Source organism: Centruroides vittatus, unplaced genomic scaffold (genome assembly GCF_030686945.1).
Source record: "Centruroides vittatus isolate TY-2023 unplaced genomic scaffold, ASM3068694v2 contig_329, whole genome shotgun sequence".
NCBI classification, from domain to species: Eukaryota; Metazoa; Arthropoda; class Arachnida; order Scorpiones; family Buthidae; genus Centruroides; species Centruroides vittatus.
This window is the reverse complement of record NW_027122113.1, coordinates 2,803,420-2,824,078: the sequence shown is the minus strand read 5'-3', so window position 1 is coordinate 2,824,078 and position 20,659 is coordinate 2,803,420. Positions and strand designations below refer to the sequence as shown.

The following is a 20,659-nucleotide window of genomic DNA, read 5'->3' as shown; positions in this document are numbered from 1 at the left end:
TTATGTACGAAAAAATATATTAACCTGTCCGATGTTGAAATTTTTCTCCGTTGCGTGTCGCTTTGTGTTGAATTTTCGTTGATTTTAAGCCTAACAAAAATTTTTATAATAATAATCGAGGCTATTGTATCATTAAAAATTATTTCTTTATTTTGTACAAACAAAATAAGGTTAATGTTACCTTAGGATCCAAAATGGCAGCGGTGGGATTTTTTCCCTACTTCAAAGACTACTACGGGGAAAAAAATTTTCCCTAGAGTCGTGACGTCGACGCCGTTGAGAATTTTTCCCCGTTCGGTTTCGACCCTGCGTTCGACGTGGCCGAGTTTCCTGTAACCTCGAAACGGACGGTAGTGTGTATTTGCGACGGTAGAGGGAGCTTTTTCGTAGCGTCGTGCGAGAGTAAAATCAGCGGGAAATACGTAGGGGTGTTACGAACGAATATGCAAATGCATGATCTACAACGTAATTCTGTTCCTTTCCGGGCAATTTTATGCAAATCGACTAGTTTCCAGTTGGAATCGTTTGCTGTAGTGTTGCGACGAATTGCGTATTGGAATAATTGCTGTTTTATTTCGTTACGATATTTCATTCTCGCACAATTTATTATCGGTAAATGTATAGTTTATTTGCAATTGTTCGATAATGAGTAGTTTTGCAGATTTGAGTTGCAACGACGAATTTTAGTCGAAATGCACCACCCGTGATTTCTCCATGTTAATTGAAGACGACTTTTTGGAACCAGGTTTGCCTCCCAGTATCGATAACGCATTGAAATTTGCTGTAAAATTAGGCATACAGCCGACCTAGTCCGTTTGCATTCATTGCGATTCTTTATGCAAATTATACTATCGGTGTAATAGAGAAAGCTGTTTCTTGCGATGTAGTAAGTGCGGAACGAAGACCTCTGCCTTTGATGGAACATTTAAAAGTAAATTTGGCCACATTTCTTGGAGTTGCATTCTGTCGTTTATATGGCACTAACTATGTCTGAAATGTACGGCGACGACCTCGGCGATTGCGGCGGGCAAATCCAGAAAAACGGAAGTCGATTGGTCCAATCACATACGGTTGGTATTGCTTATAGCTTTGAGTAATTTGACATCGTTTAAAAAAGGAGTGCCGAATAAAAAGGTGGAAATCGACGAGACCGTAATATGTAAAAGAAAGTACGAGAAAGGGCGTATATTTAAAAATACGTTCGGAAAGGAAAAAAAGATAGGAAGAAGCAGGCAACCACCATCGAAAAGTGAGTAAAAAAATTTTTTTTTTTTATTGTTTATTTCGGTTAATATCCGCGGAGTGTGCAGAGAAATTCAAGATGGCGGCCGGAAACGCAGCCATCTTGAATGGAGGGAAAATTTTTTTCCCCGTCGCAGTCTCCAACATAGGGAAAAATTTTCCCCACCGCCATTTTGGATCCTAGGGTAACATTAACCCAAAATAAATATATTGAAGAATATAAAAACATGAAAATTATACTTTAGAAGTAAATCTAGTATCAAAAACGTTTGATTCAGCACGACACAGTCCGACTGATAATCGTTCAGATAACTGGCGGATTCGGATTACCGGGGTTCAGATTAACGACTCTCTACTGTACAAAAGTCTTCTTCATAACAAATACAGTTCAATTTATAGTTAGCAATAAGTATTCTGATTTGTCAATTTGAATTCTGCATTTGTGAGGATGTGAAAATAGAACATAGCATTCTGAAAATATTTATCCAGATTAAATCTTACCCTAACTTGTAATGTGGCATGATGTTATAGTTTGTATATACAGTAGAGCATCATTTATCCGAAAGCCGGTCAACCAAAACATCGGTTAACCGAAAGCTTTCCAGTCAGACTGTGTCATGCTGAATCAAACGTTTTTGATACTAGATTAACTTCTAAAGTATAATTTTTTTTGTTTTTATATTTTTCAATACAGTAGAACCTCGGTATACAGCCTGCTTTAGAATATGTCCAATTCGGCGTGGCTGTCAGCCATATTGTGGTTTCTTTTATAGTTTGTAACTTATAAATACATATACATATATATATATTTTTCTTTCTTTCTTTCTTCTTCCTTCATTTCTACTTTATTTCCGTTCCTTTGTCTCAACAAATCGTATATTAACCGTTATCACCGGAGGGGGAGGATTACCCCTTCTAAGAACCAGGGGATAAACAAAGAAGGGGGTATTAGGACTTCCACGAATTTGGGAGTGTGGACAAAAGAAAAGAAGAAGCCCTGAGGACTAAGTGTAAGAAGAATGAGCACTTTTTGGCTAGACCTCGAGAGGAACAGAGGTGCAAAGCGGCGTTCGAGACTCGAAAGAGAGAGAGAGAAAGGAGGCTGCAGGACCGTCGAGGCCAGAAGAAAAATAGGCACGAGGGCCAGAGAGCGCTGAGAATATAGGAGAATATCAAAGACGAATGGCCGAATAAGGAGGAGAAGGAAAGGCTACCATTGTGGAAGGGTACTTCCTCGAGAATATCGATCGATTATGAACCCGGGTACTTTCTGTCTATTTCTATATACTTTCTATCTTTCCTAAGTCTATCCGTTTCCCTATTTCATTAGTTTTAAGGTAGTTATAAGTTTAGTTTTAAGTTGGTTGTATAGTTTTTTTTTGGTTACGCGCGCGTGTGCATTATCGCTTGTACGCGAATACGTGGCGATCCCTTTCCCAGTGAGGATACTCAAGTTGGGATCACTTGTAAATAATAAAGAAAAGAACAGTGTTCTGAGAGAAATAAAGGAATATTTAATTGTATATATAAGTTTTTATGTTTCTATTTATAACGTTTGTTCGCGTATGTATAAATCTCTCGATATGAACAACAACATCGGAATACGTCCTGTTTGGACAAAACAAATTTTACTCGGTATACAACTTTTGTTCAGTATACGACTTAATTCAATTATATGTGCCATCTATGAACAAGTAGCACTATTGGTGTACTAGACCAGACTAGACGTTTGCGGTCCCATGGTTTATAACTTTGTTAAATTTCTTCTGATTTTAATTTGTAAGTAAAATTTTATTATTTTTATTAATCATGAATTGCAAAAAGGCAAATGAAAGCAACAGAAAACTAAAAAAACGACTAGAATCACAATGGAACTGAAAAAAAGAGATTGTTGAGAAATATGAAAGTGGCATGGGTGTTCAAGATTTAACTGTTGCATACCATATCCAAGAACGACGATATCGACAATTGTGAAAAATAAAGACATTATTAAATCTGCTAACGTTGCGAAAGAGATTTAATCGATTTCTAAACAGATTATTAGTATTAAGGAGAGTTTGATTTGATTTTGATTTAATTGATTTCGATAATATAATATAATATACTGTAATTAGTGTTACCACCTGTCCGGTTTTCACCTGGACAGTCCGGGAATTGACTCACTGACCAGGTGAACTATTAATTTTGTCCGGGAATTTCATAGAAATTGTGAAATTACGATGAAACAAAGTTCTTGCAAATATTTTAATAAATTTACACCATTTGAACAACAAAAGACCTCACACTCAATGAAACTCATCTGCCATTCTGCCATGTTACTCTATTTATGTTGATGTGTGACGTGCAACCTACCTCTCGACTTTTTTTTCCTTTTTTTTTTGCTTGTATGTTACTCCTACGCAAGTCCCTAGTCCCTAACTGTAACTGATTTAGAACCAGCATGCACATTATTCTTTGCATTGTAAAATGACATGGCGCATGCGTCAGGAACTTCTGTTCGAACAAACCTGACCTGCCGTCCGAGTCAGTGATTTTGTAAAGGTGGCAACACTAACTATAACAAACTTTATAGATTTTATAAATTTATTATATTTATTAATGTGGGGTATACTATAGATTACTCCCTATGGAATTTCGTGTGTTTGAGTATATATCTGAACTCAGGGGACCAAGACGAGTTCAACGATACCCTACTTTTGGACCGGAAACGAAAAATAAAAAAGTAATCATACTTTTTTCGGCGATCGCGTGATGATAGGGAGTTGTGTCGCTCTCCGCTAAGTCGGCCTCGCTATCGCGATCGGGAGTCCCGTCCCTTGCCATTAAAATTGCCTTTAGTAGACGTTTTTCCCCTTTTTTTACTTTGTTTAAGAACTATTGTGAATCGATCACTAGTTTAGCACATGGCAGCATGTGGTGGCTCCCATACGAGAGGTCAGTCGGGCCACCATGTTTGCTGCCATAAGTAACATTAACCGAAATGGCGATTGCACGATGATCAGAAGTCGCGTCGCTCTCTCCGCTCTCGTATCGCGTGTTTAACGCTCCGGTAGATGACCGTAGTCCGACGTCACGGTTTACAGACTTTACTGCAAGATGGCAATACTAGCAACTACGGTGCCGTCTGCATGAGAGCATTAAAAAAGTATGGTAATTAAAAAAGTGTGATAACTTTTTTATTTTTCGTCTTCAGTCCAAAAATAGGGTACCGTTGAACTCGTCTCGGTCCCCTGAGTTCAAATATATCAGTGTTTCCCAAAGTGTGGTACGCGTACCCCCAGGGGTACGGGAAGAGTTTAGTGGGGGTACACGCTGCACCATGCTTCGGCTGTTCCTGGTGCAACAAGCAGTTTACATTTTTTCGATTACAAACATAGAAAAATAATAAAAAACTTCGTTACTTCTTAGCGGTTTCGCTGGGTGCTGTGATTCTGTGTATTTCTCCACCTATGGCCAAGACAACAGTGTCACACAAAAACCTCCAGTATCTACACATTGAATTGTTACAATGTGCGCGTGTGTATTTTTAGCTTTTGTGTGATTTTTCTAACAGGAAAGGTTTGTTATGTGCTTTAGTATTAATAAAAAGCTAAAATTGCCGAATAAACCAATTTTTCTGTAGCTAGTTACTACAACTAACAATTCTTAGCAGAGACTTACTTTGACAGTGCTTCTAGAAAGACGAAAATGAGACCTAAAGTCCATATCGCTATATCTAGGAACAATATTTTCCACATAGTCTTCTATTTTGGCTTTTTCAATTTTTCAATTGCAGCAGCATATAGAAATGGAATATCCTCGTTATCTTTGGTTTTTTGATTTAAAGTATATGCAATTTTTTTGACGAGGGGTACTCAGCATTAAGAAAATTATACAAAGGGTACACAGATGTCAAAAGTTTGGGAAACACTGAAATATATAATCAAAGTCCTGAAATTCCATAGGGAGTAAATCTATTATCTTACCTTAATGTGCTCAAACAGTGTTTAAATTATTTTACAACCCCATTAATATATCATATCAAGAGGGGTTTTTTTTACATGAGAACGGATTAATCATTTTTACATTACTTCTTATGGGAAAGGTTGGTTTGGTATACGTCCTATTTGGTATAAGTCCAAACATCAGGAACAGATTAAGGTCATATACTGAGGTTCCACTGTATATTTATTTTGTTTGTACAAAATAAAGAAATAATTTTTAATGATACAATAGCCACGATTATTATTATAAAAATTTTCGTTAGGCTTAAAATTGACAAAAATTCAACGTGAAGCGACACGCAACGAAAAAAAATTTCAACATGGGATAGGTTAATATATTTTTTTGTACATAATTGGTTATCCGAAAAATAAATTATCCGAACAATCCCAGTCCCCAATTGATTCGGATAAACGATGCTTTACTGTATTTTATAGGTTTATATTCTATTTTTTTCTCTCTCTCTTCAATCTTTTTCATATCTATCAACTTTCCATTGTTCTATGTTTTCTTTGTTCCCCAAATTTTCGAGAATGTTCTACCCACGCCCAAATCCCAAAGAGGTAAGAAGAGAACAATGGGTAAAGAAGGACCCTGTGGCAATCCAAAGAGGGAGATAAGCACTTTTTTGGAGAGATGCCAGAGAAGTAGGACGGCTTGAGAAAAGGCTCTAGGTCTTTTGTTAGTCAATGATGAGGGTATGGAAGTGACATGTAAAAACTTAGAAGGAGAAGGAGTAAGGAGACAATATAGTGAAAGTCTTCAAGGTGTTTTGAGAAGACACACTAAGGAATGAAATTTTGAGGAAAGGTGAAGATACTGCTTGAAAGTAGAATATCGAATCTGGCAAGACAAAAGAAGTTAAGACCATGTGAACCATCAAGGGAACATCTGAAACAATATGATACCCCTGTCCTATTCATTTTCTTCCTTCCTCTATCTCTCCGTCCTCTACTAGATTTATATAAATAAGTTAAGGTAGATTTAAGAAAAACATGGCCCGCGTAATTTTGATTCAGTATATCGGATAACTCCAGTCATACAAAGACTTGCAACAAATATTATTAATCAGAGTTTTGTATATATATATATTTGTGTATTGAACAGAAACACATTGTTCATCAGGACTTGCTTCAGAGTTGGAACCTGTGTAAAAATATTATTTATCGTCTTGTTCTTTATGTTACACCCTGTCGTTGTTCGAGTAATACATAACATCACACTAAACAGTATTAAGTATATTTTTTATGATTATTTTAAGTGAAAATGGAATCATTAAAATCCTTAGTTAATATTAATATTAGAGATAGTATGAATAGTTATGAACAGAACTAAGTACGAATAGATCAATATTAAAGACATTTCACCTGCTTCTGGTGTAGAAAATTTCAATACAGCAAACTTTTGTCCTTTTCCTTTAGGTGTAACTGCAAAAAGATGAAGAACATATTCTGTGAACGGATGTAATCCTTCCAGAGTATAAGACACTTCAGATTTAGAAATATTCACACAATGTAGATTATGCACCTCTGTGCCTTCATAATAACATAATATATATCCCATCAAAGAACAATGTAATTCAGAGTATATTGGTGGCTACATTAAGTGAAAAAATTATTTTAATTGAAAAAATTATTATAAGAACTATAAAAACAAATAAACATACCTTCCAAGAAAGAGTAATTGTATGTGGTGTAAAATGTTGAGGATTAAAATCAAGAGGAATAGCAAGAGGTGATGGATCTGAAACAGTATTAATGAAATGACTTATTGTATCTTTTATAGAATGAAAATCAACTTATTTTAATAGGTGGTTGTCTCTTTAATCCGAAAACATTCGGTAGACTAACTTACAGCTAAACAGGCTTAAAACTTTTTTATTGGTTCTTCATCAAATGCATTTCGGACCAGTTTTATGAGTCCTGGTCCCTCATCAGTGCTACAGGAAATCAAAGGTTTTTTATTAACATGGGTGACGCGAGTACGTACATAATAAGATTTACAAAATTTCTTTAAAAAACATTTTAACTAAATACATTTTTTATACCTTTTTTGTTCTTCGTATACTCTTTATTAACAATACATTGCTTACTGGTATCTGTTTTCATATTCGTTTTTAATTCCTATTTTCCCGTGTATTTACAGTAGTACTATAATTATAAAGTTTTCTTATATAAAATCTTTTACAAAGATCTGTGTAACTAATATAGAGTTTTCTAAAATTAAATACGTACTTACTATTTTTTCGGATGTATTTCAAACATTTTACAGCAAATTTTGGTTCTATAAATATACACTTAAGGTTGTTCGAAAAGCATTGCGCTTTTTACAATACTAGAACGTTTTTGCAGTAGGGTGCCACACATAAAACTATTAGTCTGTTGCGCCCTCTATTACATAATACCACTGTTGGTCGATTTGCATTCCATTTGACAGATTTACTAAGTTACTATTATTGCTATGTTTTTTTATTTCTATGTGTTCTTTAAACTTACGTTTATATATATTTTTCTCGGAATGTAAAATTTTGGTGTTATTTTTTTCTAGTTGGCAACTATTGTTTATTATGTGGTTAAACCAAGGGGAGGTGTTATGTTTCAACCTGATGAAGAACCAATAAAAAAGTTTTAAGCCTGTTTAGCTGTAAGTTAGTCTACCGAATGTTTTCGGATTAAAGAGACAACCACCTATTAAACATATATACAGCTACTAAACAAATTTAATTACAACTTATTTTAGTTTCATTTGTATTAAAATAGTTAGTATAATTAAAATAAAAAAATATTCTACTTGAAATAAAAATTTTATACATTATTACACTAACTTTATTATTATGCCTTAGTTTATACCTTTTATACTTTTATAAAATTTTATACTCTCGTGAGTTATAGCTTATTGTGGTCAGAGGGTTTGCATTATATTTAATGAATTTGGAGGAACAATGATGGCAGGAATTTGATTCATATTCCTGGTAGGGATATCCATGCCAAACTGGCCTAAAGTAAACGGCAGACAAAATAATTCAACAATAACTATAATATGGTAAAGTCCTACATTAAAGACTACATCACATTTGAACCTTAAGAAGAGATGTTCATTCAAAAAGTATGTTACTGTTCTCCTCTAAAAGTCATTTTCGAATACAACAAGAAAATGATCTATTAATGTGTTCACTATCTGTTTGGATTGACTGAAGGAAACACATATAGCCATGTATCCAAAGAGGACAAAAATGGCAACAACAACTGCTGCAAATAAACTAACTGGAAAGTACCGTAAAAGCTGGCAACATTGTCAGTAGTGCTGCTTTGACTGACAACAAGATCAGCTATACGAGTAGCATAATCAATTATAGAATTTTTGCCATGGTCATGAATGTATTACAATATTTGTTACTTTTTGGTTGCTTAAATCTGTCTTCATCCAATTCTTTGTCTTCACCTGACCCTACTAATCTTAATTATATAGAATATATGGTCTTGAACAGTAAATGAACAATCGGTGAGAGATCCTGGTCAATAAAAGTCAATCAAACTCCTAATTGCAAAAAACTCATTACAATGTTTTTTGAGTACTGTATTAGTTAAAGCATTCATGAAAATTGCAGAAACGCTATTTAAAGTATAGAAGTCAACATTTATTAACAAATAAAACGTTTTTGGGACTTCCTTATACCATCATCAGATCTTCTATGCATTCAAGTCAAACATTCTAGAATAATGGAAAAGTTTGTTTGAGCATTTAAACAAAATTTAGGGAAAAAGATTGGTTTAAATTTAATAAAAAACAATAAACCTACAATAGTAGCAGGGTAAAAATAAAATAATAATAATTGAAAAAAAAAAAAACAGCTAAAGAATATTATAAATATATATAATGCATGAAACTGTCAAGCTTCAATTAATAATATAATGTTTGAACAAATTATTAGGTAAATTCTTTGTCCCATCACTGAGAACCTGATGATGAAATGAATAAAACAGATAAAAAATGTTTTATCTGTTTGTAAATATTTATTATCATCTTTATTTTTATTTCATTAAATTTCTCTGATAAAATGTAAGTTTAAATGAAATTCAAAATTTTTTAAAATTTGTATGTTTGTTTAGAATATACTTACATTTGAATGTTTGTTATAAGAATATTCTATTTTGTTGTATAAACCTGAGGAAGGCCTATGAATTATACCAAAAACATTAATTACAGTAAAACGTTCTTGAAAAGAAAAGGTGTCTGTTTGTATATACTTGACATATTTTTCCAGTTTTGTTATATATGTTAGAGAAAACTGTATAAAACAAAGCAAACTACATGACTTCTTTTAAAAAATATCTGTAATAAATCATTTTTATATGATTATTGTTCTGTATTTAATATTAATTTTACTATTTTGTAAATTTTACTTTAAATTAAAAATTTTAATCAGTATGTTGTAGATTATAATAAAAGAATAATGCTTGTTTTTAATAAACTAAACAATTTTTTCATTACTTTTTATCATTTGTATATATTAGATTTCAATGCCTTAATATCTTTTTACCATTGTACTAGAATTAAAATTAATATTTTTGTTTTATTTAAGGTCTTTATCTTTTCATTTTTACCCTAACAACTGTAAATGGTTATTCAAAATTGTTCTACCTTGATTATTTTAGATAATTGACTGTCTACTATATATAAATATATTTTTATTAAACTTCTTTATTCTTACTTCCACATAATGTCCTGGCTGACATAATTGGACTTGGTGAACCTATTCCACCTTTACCAGGCCTTCTACATTTAATAGCAATTTGGTACTCAGTATCAGGCAAAAGTCCTTGTATTACAGCTCTTGTTGTATATATCCAATTGTCGATTGTTTTCCATACTGTTGTTTCAGAAACACGATAAATTACCTAACATTAATATACAAATTAAAGTTATAAAGAAAACAACATTTAAATAATGATTTGTTAATTATTATGAAAGTTATTTACTAAATAATTGATCCTATCCATTTTTTTTCCACCTTTGTCAATTCCATATTCCCATGATTTCCATGATATTTCTATACTGGTTGAAGTAACATTTATTATTTCTGGCCTTTCATTTAGTACAGGTGGATCTGTTAAAAAATATTTTACTTCATATTAAATTCTTAAAATTATCTTTAATGAAATAATGTACGTAAAATTTATATGTTTTACCAATCACTAGCAAAAAAAAGGATTTTATATCCAAACCATAAGTATTATTAATTGAGCAATGAAAAGTATAATTTCCTGAAGAGTTAGCGGTAACATTGGCAATGGCTTGATACTGATTTATTCCAAATTTTGTTATTGTTGTATCTAGTCTATTCAAATCACTAATTGCAAAAAAACAGTTTAATAAGAAAGATGTTATTGAATATACAAAAAATAATTATGGCATATAAAAATAAAAACCTCGAAATTATCTCAAAAGAAGGTGAAGGAATAGCATCGGCAGTACAAGATATTGATGTATATTGCCCAGCGTTTATTTCTTTATCAGAAGTAGCAATAATCTGTGGAATTCCTAAAATTATTTTTAGTTTAATAATTAAAAAAGATATGTAAACATTGATTACCATAAATTAAATAAATTTTTCACTTACTGTCTGTACATTTCTGTCCACGCCAATAACCTCCACAAGTACAGTTACCATTAATTCTGTTGCATTTACCTCCATTGAGACATTCACAAGTTTTCTGACAATTTATACCATACAAGTTTACAGGACATGCTGGACAAAAAAACACTTATTACTTACTACTAATACACTACTTCTTTAATTTCATTTGGATAACTGTAATGGTATATCACTAGCATCAGTATATACCCAGCAAAAAGTTGCTAGAACAGAAACCTAACTTTTATTTAATGTTTTGTATACCACATTTTGTTAGACAAAAAGTTCTATACAAACTTAGATATATAGAGAGGATGTCACGCCAACAATTTTACTGATTCAAGAGAAAAATTCACATAAAGAGGCATTAAAAAACATTTTAAGAAACATTTTAATATCCTGCAATTGCTGTCAGCATAAAATAACATGTTACTCACAAAAGCCTTTAACCAGTGCATAACAGACAATATCAGTCACTACAAACGTTTTCAAAACCCCTCCTAGATTCTTCTTCTGGTAAAACTTAACTGGAATGATTTTTGAAGATCACGTGCCGAACAGCATTGATGTTCGATGCAGTTTATCACGTTCCTTTTTTCATCTTCGTAAATCGTTCAGTTAAGTTTTACCCGAAGAAGAACACAGGAGGGGTTTTGAAAACACTTGTAGTGACTGATATTGTCTGTTACGCACCGGTTAAAGGTTTTTGTGAGTAACATTTTATTTTATACACCCTGGTGTGTGGTTGTTCGTTATTAGTATTGCTGTCAACATATTTATAAACATCATCTTCAGGCAGAACCAGATTCAAATAGGTTTTCAAACAAGTTTTTAAATTGGAACAAAAACAACATTAGCCGCTTAGAACATAACAAGTTTAAAATAACATATTAAATTTAAAATATGTGTAACATCATCACACATGCATCTTACAGTGCAGAAAACAAAAATGACAATTAGTTGTTTTTAACAAAACAGGTTTAAAAGTATTAAAACATTGTCATGCAGGTGCCTTACTGTGCAAAGAAGACAGGAATATAGAAATGGAGCTAATGCAGGTGTTTTAACTGTTTGTATTGTTTGTTTAGACAGATCCAAATCCCGGGCAACTCAATGGTGGGAGAATTGGAAGGAGACAGCAATGTGGTGAAAAGAGCCTCCCAAATATACACACCAAAATCCAGTTCTGCCTGAAGACAACATTTATAAATACTTCAAAAGCACTTGCAGAATATTAAAACGTTTCTTAAAATGTTCTTTAACACCTCTTTATGTGAATTTTTCTCTTGCATCAGTTCTATACAAAATAAGATAATAGTCATCAAAATAATTTTTCTACATAATGTAGATATTATTGCAAGCTAATTATTTGTAGTTATTTTATATTTAACTTTTCAAATAGCTTATTAATGTTTTATAGAAGAATTTAATTTTTAACACTATTTTACTGCATAAACCTTTCAAAAAAATTTAGAAAAAATATATTTAACATACTTGTTTGACAATCTTTTCCTATATAGCCTGCTTGACAATCTCCAGTGCATATTCCTGTGATTTTATTGCAAGCTTCAGGTCCATCCAGACAATGGCATGATAATCCACAATTTGGACCAAATCTTCCAGCTGCACATTCTGAAAATAGAAATAAATACAGTAAAAAAGAAAAGTAAAATATTTATTTAATTAAATATTTTAATAATATTAAATATACTCAAAAAACATGGAACTATAATTTATCCTAATTTAAAACCATATAATACTAAAACTATAATTCTGAAATCAAGTATGGCACCTTCTACATCCAGAATAGAAGTGTCCCTGTGGGTTGTCCCCTTTCATGGGACTTTGTTTGAATTATCTTGAGATTTTTAGAATCATTGATTTTACTCAAGTATACATCTAACAACCATTTATATGCTAGATATATTACGTTTTGATTATTTGGAGAAGATTCCTGACATCCAGAAATTTATTTGTGACATCAACACCAATTATATGACTTCACTTTGAACCTGAAACAAGAAAGTGACTTTGAAGCACACATCATAGATATTTTCTTCTCTTTTTCAAAGTGGTGCAGTTAAATCCACTATCTTTAGGAAATTCACCTACAGTCCACTCTTTGTTCTCTGAGCTTCCCATGACCATGTGCACTATACACTAGCATGTTTAGGACATTAATCAGAAGTGCTCGTTGTCTGAGATAGGATGCAAGAATTTAACTATATCAGAACACTGACTCTACAGTTTGGCTTTAAACCTAATATCATCCAGATACAGTGGAACCTCGCTTAATGAGCATAATTTGTTCCAGAATCTTACTCATAAGGCGAAATACTCATTAAGCGAAACAATTTTTTCCATATGTGAGGTTGCCGAATTCGAGATTTCCAAATGTCAAGACTTAACGTATGTGGGGTGAAGGAAAGTGAGGCAAATAGCTGCAGTGACAAACAAACCCGTTTATTTACACTAAGTCTTACAATCTAGTGTGTCTTGCATGTCTTGTCTTCTGGTTGCTCTTGATGGTTCGGTTGTTGGCCCCGGGGCAGACAGTTGATGCTCGACCGTGGGAGGTTGTGACGAATGGTGAAAGCCCGAAGTTCAATCGGATGGTGTCCACTTGTAGAGGCAGGGAAAAGTCTGAACAGTTGATTATAGTTGTTAGCTGGGGAAAGTCTGAACAGTGGTTGACACGGACAGAAGCTGGGAGAAGTCTTCACAAGGGGAGGCAGAGAAAAGTCTTCACAAGGGGAGGCAGAGACAAGTCTGCTTTGCCCTTGAGATCCAGGTTTTTATAAGATCTTTCTCTCCTGGATCTCCAGCTCCTGATTGGTCAATTTCCTGTCTCTAGGCAGACGACCGACCATTTCGAGCTATCAAAGGTTTAAATTCGACACTGTGTTTTATTCCGATCAATGGAATTTAATCGCAACTTGAAACCTCTGCTTGTATTCAATTGTTTCGAATTCTTATAAGTCTGATACATAATATCAGCGCTGCATCTCCTTTTAAGGTTAAAAAAAGAACATTTTTCTCTCGATTAATAGTTTTAATATTTCCCGATTTAAAGTATCCTTCCAATTTCTACGAGCATCAGAATCAAAAGCTTGTTCCCTTGATTTGACATTTTTATGATATCAAAAACACATGAGCTCGAGTATCGCTCGGGCTTCACAATATAAATTAATGTAAAATATGATAATACGTTCCATGCTGAAAAAAATATTGAAATATTTTATGTATAACATTTATTGAAAGAAAATTATACAATATACATTGTTAAGGAGCATCATCTTTTCTTCTAGTGTGGAATGAACCAACCTGGAAAGCGAATTTGATTTAAAGAAAAGAAAAAAAAAATCAAAATTTAATTTGGAATTGGTCATTAAATTTAATACAAGACGGCAGCATAACTAACTACCTCTAGTCAAATTATTTAATTTCTAATATTTAATTATATCCTTTACATAGCCCAAGAATTTGGCATATCATTTAGTGTGTTTATTATATAATGGGCTATGGTTGTTGATGTTTATATGTAATATGTCTGAACACAAGTTTGGAAAAATGTGTGATCACAAGCGAACACTAAGATGCTAGCAGAACAAGTGCTAAACACAGACTGATGTAACATGAGCACAATCCAGGACTTCCTCTCTTCTCATCACTGTTACGCAAAATGTCACTCATTAAGTGAGTCATTTTTTTACAATTTGTTTTGCTTGTTATGCGAATTACTCATTTTGAGAAGTGCTTGTGAAGTAAGGTTCCACTGTATTATTAAATATATTTTACTTGACAAGAATGGTACCAAAATTATGGTTTGTTTGCTTGCTGGTATCCTAGAAATTTAATTCTGTATTGCTTAATTAATATAACTGATAAGAGTAGATGAGTAATTAAAAAAGAGCCATAATTATGAATTCAATTTTATAAATATGTGCAAGTGATTGAACAGTTTTATAAAATCATTTTCAAAATCAATTGTAAAAATTAATTTAAATTTTTTTTTCTGTATTTAATTCATAGCTTTAACATTTTAAATAATATATTAAGCAACTATACTCAAACACCATAACACTTGCTGAGCTTACTGCAATTTTAATTTCTAACGTTTTCAACCTATTTTTTATAGGTCATCTTCAGGAAAATTTTACAGTTCTACATTCGAACATAAAGCTTTCGAATGCTCGCAACATTTAAAATTTTCGAATCTTTAAAAAATTTATATTAAAGGATTAAATAATAAATATTAAAACCAACCACAAACAAATTATTAATACACTACTAACCAACAAACATAAAAATAAATAAATATTGCATCGAAAGTACATTAAACCAGTTAAAGCTGTCATGCCCTTTTACGGACTTTTTAATCCCATTTTTTTTTCTGTTATGTATTTCCAAGCCGTTGGGAGAGCATTGGCGTTCTTTGCATTTAAACACCTGTCGTTTACCTTACTCTTATATATTTCTACTTTTTCCATCCCTAATGCAATCGTCAGGGAATTGTGGGAAACGCCGGGAGGTAGGACGGAAGTCGGACCTCCTTGTTCTCGGCGAATAGGTCGGCAAGACCCGCCCCACTGTCAAGGATGGCTAATTTTGCGCGATATCCCGACTTGTCGGGATCGGTCAGTTACTTGTCAGGTCGAGTGGAGGAGTGTGTGTGGGGTCGTCGATAAAGAAAGGCAATATCCGTATAACAGGACAACACAGATAATGGTTTATTGGAACATAGGAACTACTACAGAAACGCTACGCATCCCGTCCCTAATCGCGGGAGAGAGAGAGCTCACAATTGTTAGGGGATTCATACCTCTCGGTTATCGATTTTGATCGAGAATATACTTCGACTCGGACGTCTTTCCTGGCGGAGCGACAGGTGGGCGGCAGGATTGGCTTGTCGGCGGAGGCTTCGGCGTCTCGACTTGGCCTTCGAGTCGGATACGGTGTCGCCGGGCAGTTCGTCTTCTTCGGACGTCAGCTCCCCGTTCTTAGAGATCTCCCCCCTATTTATACTCTAAGTCCCTTCCGCCACGATCACCAATCGCGATCGAGGATGATGACTTGAATTCCGTGACTCAGGTCGGATCCTGAGAAGGAGGGAAGTGAGTTTGACGGCGGAAGATTGTACATCCTTCGAAACTTGATCGTTATCGCGGATCTCGATCGTTATCTCCCGAGAGGGCTTCGAAATAATTAAAATTTAACATTGGACCGGCCTAATACGGGTCTCACACTGCCTCGGACTTTCGAAATCGAACTTGGTCCTAAACGGGACCAGTTTGATTTTATTGACTGTCCGGGTGTTCGCTTTTATGGAGGGTGCTCTCTCTCAGATCGCTGAGAAATAATTCGTACGTATTTTACAGATACATCTATAAAGATACATATATAGATACATATTATAAAGCGGTACAGAGTTGATCGCGATACAGTAATAGGATATACAAAACATAGGCTGAGTTAAAACGGGTCGTTCTGTTGTCTGGTAGTATCGGATTGATACAATGGTAATTCGTCGACGTCTGTGGACGGATGCCTGTTGTTAATTAGCAGTAAACATCGGTGATTGGTTGGAGGTCTGGAGGTCGAAGACAAAGGTTGTAGTTCGAGGAAACACGTGGGTGCGTTATTTCCTTTGTTCAGTTGTTGTCGGTTCGTACGTTGATGGGATATTACTGGATATTAGATGGCGATGGTTGACGAAAATCACAGGTAAGTTTTGATAGAATGTTGATAAAGTGCTAAGAGGAAGGAAGAATTGGTCCTCGGTTGAGGAGTAGATGGCTGGAATTTGGTGGGTTGAATGGCGAATGGTGGTAACGTTGGATAAGTCGACATCCTGTTGGCGTGGCTGTTAGCTGATACTGTCTTGGTATCCAAAAATAAAGATTAAAATATACGTAATGGCAATTAATTCATGGTTATAGGTAGAGGTATGATAACAGATAGGTAAAGTGGGGTTTTCTACTCTCTCTCTCGGGAAAATTGGTTATAACCGATATCTGGTTAATAGAGACTGGGTTGAGCGTATCGCGAATCTATGTAATAATAACATGAAGAGCTTGAATAAAACATCAAAATGTAATTTATTAAACTAGAGGTAACATACTAATTAAAGTAACACAATTGAATTTGAATGGCTACATAAAAGGCTACATATATGGTTAACATGGTTAAATGGTTACATATAAATGGCGATAATAACCTATATGTATAAATGGCTATAATATTCGATAATATATATAAGAATGTAAAAGCATATATATAAATTTGGTTATATAATAATACATAAATTCGGTTAAATATTTGGTTAAATATAACTAAATATACTCGGTCAAGATTGCGTCCGGCGATTGTGGTTCCGGTGTCGGGATCGGCGTGGGAGATTTTGAGCTCCGGAAGTCGAGCCGGAGTCCTGAAACAGGGGGACTCGCGCCGCGTGCGTTGGTGGGTTCGGCGTCAAGGATTGCGTTGTTCGATACCACATGTCCGTGAAAACGTCTTCGTCGGTTAGGGCGAGCCGAAGATCCGCGGGACATTGGTGTCCCAGCGGCAACACGATGGTGACTGGTGTTGCATTCTTTTTCCGCTGGGACTTTGCGAAATTTAGGGCAGCCCGGAGGGCCGCCGCATCGACTTCCGGTCGCTCTGGCTCTGCGGTCATGGAAGATGTTTCCTCGACTCGCTCCAGTCGGTGGAGGCCATCTGAAAGGTGTTGGTCAATCGGCATTAATTTGGAGGAAGAATTTGAAGTTGTCGCGGTTGCTGAAGGAATGTACAACCGTGGCGAGGAGCTCGAGAGGAGGAAGGGAGGTAGAAAGGGGAATGTCGCCTAAGGTGGGCACCGAAGGGACGAAACCATTGTAAAGAATACTGTCCCTTCCGGAAAGCAAGAAAGTAGGAAAAGGAAGTAGTGGAGGCGGAATCGGGCGGATGAGTGGGAAGGCGGAGAACCTCGATCCGGTAGAGCGGGATCTCCATCGGACGTCGAATGACGCGAATCAAAAAATGCTGATCGTAGCAGGCGAGAATGGAGGCCCACATTGTAGGTTCGGGTTGACCCGAGGCGATCCCCATAAAAAGGAGGGTGGAGCGTGAGTATAGACGGGCAAGGGGGTGGCGTTGTTGCAGATGGTTAAGAAGCGTGGTATGGTCTCCCTCCCAGGAGCAGCGAGATTCTGAGAAGGGACATGTCATTGGTTGAAAATGGCAGGATTTTTGGTGCTCCTCCCTCTGATGGAGGGGGGCGCGGAAGGGACAACCGTAAGACTGATTGGCACATGGAAAGATTAATGTGGAAGCTAGTTGTTGCATGACAAGGCTCCTGATATGTCCCAATGACTCTCGACAGGTGTGGCACTGGTCGATTCTAGGCCGACAGCTGGAGCATAGGAGGTGCCCATTCGTGCACTGATAGACTGGTGGTTGGGCCAGGTCGTAACAAATTGGGCAGGTCAAGAGGGACGTAACGGTGTCTTCGTGTTCGCTGGCCATTGGTCTGAAAGGGAAAGAGGATATGTGAGATATCCGACAGTGAAGCGAGGGGTAGTATATAAATTGTAAAATTACGGAGAAACAATGGATAAAGGGAAGTTTGTATGCTAACCGGTCCCATAAGTATACGCTCGCCGGACTAGACGGATAGTTAGTAGGAGAAGGCAACAGGTGTCGGTCTCCGCTGAGCGGAATTTGAAGCGTTAGCTCCGGTGATTGGGATCAAAATCGGACCCTATTTTGTTCGTTACCGGTTTCCCGTCTCGCGGGCGAATAGTTTCGAGGCAGAGGCGGTGTCGCACGCTCGCCTTTGTTAATAGCTGAGGGGGAGGGCGAGTTCCGGTTCCTATCGGAGTTAAGGGTAGCTCGAACATTCGACTGATCGAACCGGCGTCGGGAAGTAGTCGGCCGATAGTCATTTTGCCGGGTAGGTGGCCTAGCATAGGTGGAGTTCCGGAAACCGCCCCGATCGCTTCGTCTCCCGAGGGGGTTCTATAATTGCGTGGAGTTGTACCTCGAGTGAGCCCGTCCACTCTACCTTTAAGTTCTTCCAGCGTCTTTGTTAATTGCGTTAAATCGTCTAACGGGGGATGTTCGGTTGATCGCAGGTTAATTGTCCGCAAGTTTCCGCGTGAACGCGCGGTGAGTTCCTCAATTGTTTCCTCGTTAATTGCGGCATCTAAGGCCTCGTCAAAGGTTTTTGGGGCATGACTCATTACCCTTTGTTGGATCCGCGGCGTGATTCCGTTCAAGAATTGGACCTTTAGGCGTTCGTCCAACTCTTTTCTTTGCACACGCTGGATGATAGCGGTTTCCGCCGCATCCGCACCGGGTTCCGGGGTGATTTCTATCTCTGTCGCTAGCGCTTGCAACCGTGCGGCATACGCTTGGACATCTTCATCCCGTCTTTGCACGCAGGAATAAAACCGATTTAATCGAAAAGTGAGAGGCACTCTATCGAAACGCTGGAGCATAAGTCGCTTAAATTCGTCGAAATCGTCGACTTTCTTAATTCGCCGATCCTTTCGTACGAATTCCCGGGCTATTCCCGCTAGTTTTAACTTCGCTACTGCCAGCATTTGCGCTTTCGACCATGCAGCAACCTTCATGATATCCGCTAACGAATCAAAAAAATCCGTTACACGGGGGCCTTGCGGGTCTCCTGAGAATACAGGCAGCAACGGGATTATCCCGCCTAGACCGCCTAACGTAAAAGGGTTCGGTCCTGGATTTGGGAGCGGTGGCGGATCCGCTGGGTTAGCAGGCCCTGCCGCGGGTTGGGGATTGGGTTCCATTATCGCTATTTATCCTTAAGTCCCGAATTCGAATATGGCCCTTTTTTCTCCTTTATCGCACCCCACTCCTGTAAACCAATTTGTGGGAAACGCCGGGAGGTAGGACGGAAGTCGGACCTCCTTGTTCTCGGCGAATAGGTCGGCAAGACCCGCCCCACTGTCAAGGATGGCTAATTTTGCGCGATATCCCGACTTGTCGGGATCGGTCAGTTACTTGTCAGGTCGAGTGGAGGAGTGTGTGTGGGGTCGTCGATAAAGAAAGGCAATATCCGTATAACAGGACAACACAGATAATGGTTTATTGGAACATAGGAACTACTACAGAAACGCTACGCATCCCGTCCCTAATCGCGGGAGAGAGAGAGCTCACAATTGTTAGGGGATTCATACCTCTCGGTTATCGATTTTGATCGAGAATATACTTCGACTCGGACGTCTTTCTTGGCGGAGCGACAGGTGGGCGGCAGGATTGGCTTGTCGGCGGAGGCTTCGGCGTCTCGACTTGGCCTTCGAGTCGGATACGGTGTCGCCGGGCAGTTCGTCTTCTTCGGACGTCAGCTCCCCGTTCTTAGAGATCTCCCCCCTATTTATACTCTAAGTCCCTTCCGCCACGATCACCAATCGCGATAGAGGATGATGACTTGAATTCCGTGACTCAGGTCGGATCCTGAGAAGGAGGGAAGTGAGTTTGACGGCGGAAGATTGTACATCCTTCGAAACTTGATCGTTATCGCGGATCTCGATCGTTATCTCCCGAGAGGGCTTCGAAATAATTAAAATTTAACATTGGACCGGCCTAATATGGTCTCACAGAATGGACTGTTTTAACTATTCTTGCTTCATCCCATTTTATGTTCGCTCCTTCTGTTTGTCCCATGATCGCCAAAATGGTGTTATCCCCTTTATTCACATCATATTTGTGCTCATTTATATGTGTTGCCAAATTTCTTCTAGTGACTCCAACATAATCTTTTGTCACCCCTAATTGCTCATTGTGGGA

The 20,659-nt window shown here is 36.7% G+C and overlaps 1 protein-coding gene across 3 annotated transcripts in view; it reads right to left on the bottom strand.

Moving 5' to 3' along the window:
* The window catches only part of LOC136973778 (receptor-type tyrosine-protein phosphatase mu-like), a 79,439-nt gene that overhangs the window by 40,123 nt on the left and 18,657 nt on the right, over window positions 1-20,659 (bottom strand). For all 3 annotated transcript variants that reach the window (XM_067268537.1, XM_067268536.1, XM_067268535.1), the window contains exons 10-17: window positions 12,353-12,490; window positions 10,844-10,972; window positions 10,653-10,764; window positions 10,413-10,573; window positions 10,203-10,330; window positions 9,935-10,121; window positions 6,890-6,966; window positions 6,591-6,819 (exon numbers count right to left, since the gene is read on the bottom strand). In XM_067268537.1, coding sequence (XP_067124638.1) covers window positions 6,591-6,819; window positions 6,890-6,966; window positions 9,935-10,121; window positions 10,203-10,330; window positions 10,413-10,573; window positions 10,653-10,764; window positions 10,844-10,972; window positions 12,353-12,490 — 1,161 coding nt within the window. The remainder of the gene's footprint in view (window positions 1-6,590; window positions 6,820-6,889; window positions 6,967-9,934; window positions 10,122-10,202; window positions 10,331-10,412; window positions 10,574-10,652; window positions 10,765-10,843; window positions 10,973-12,352; window positions 12,491-20,659) is intronic.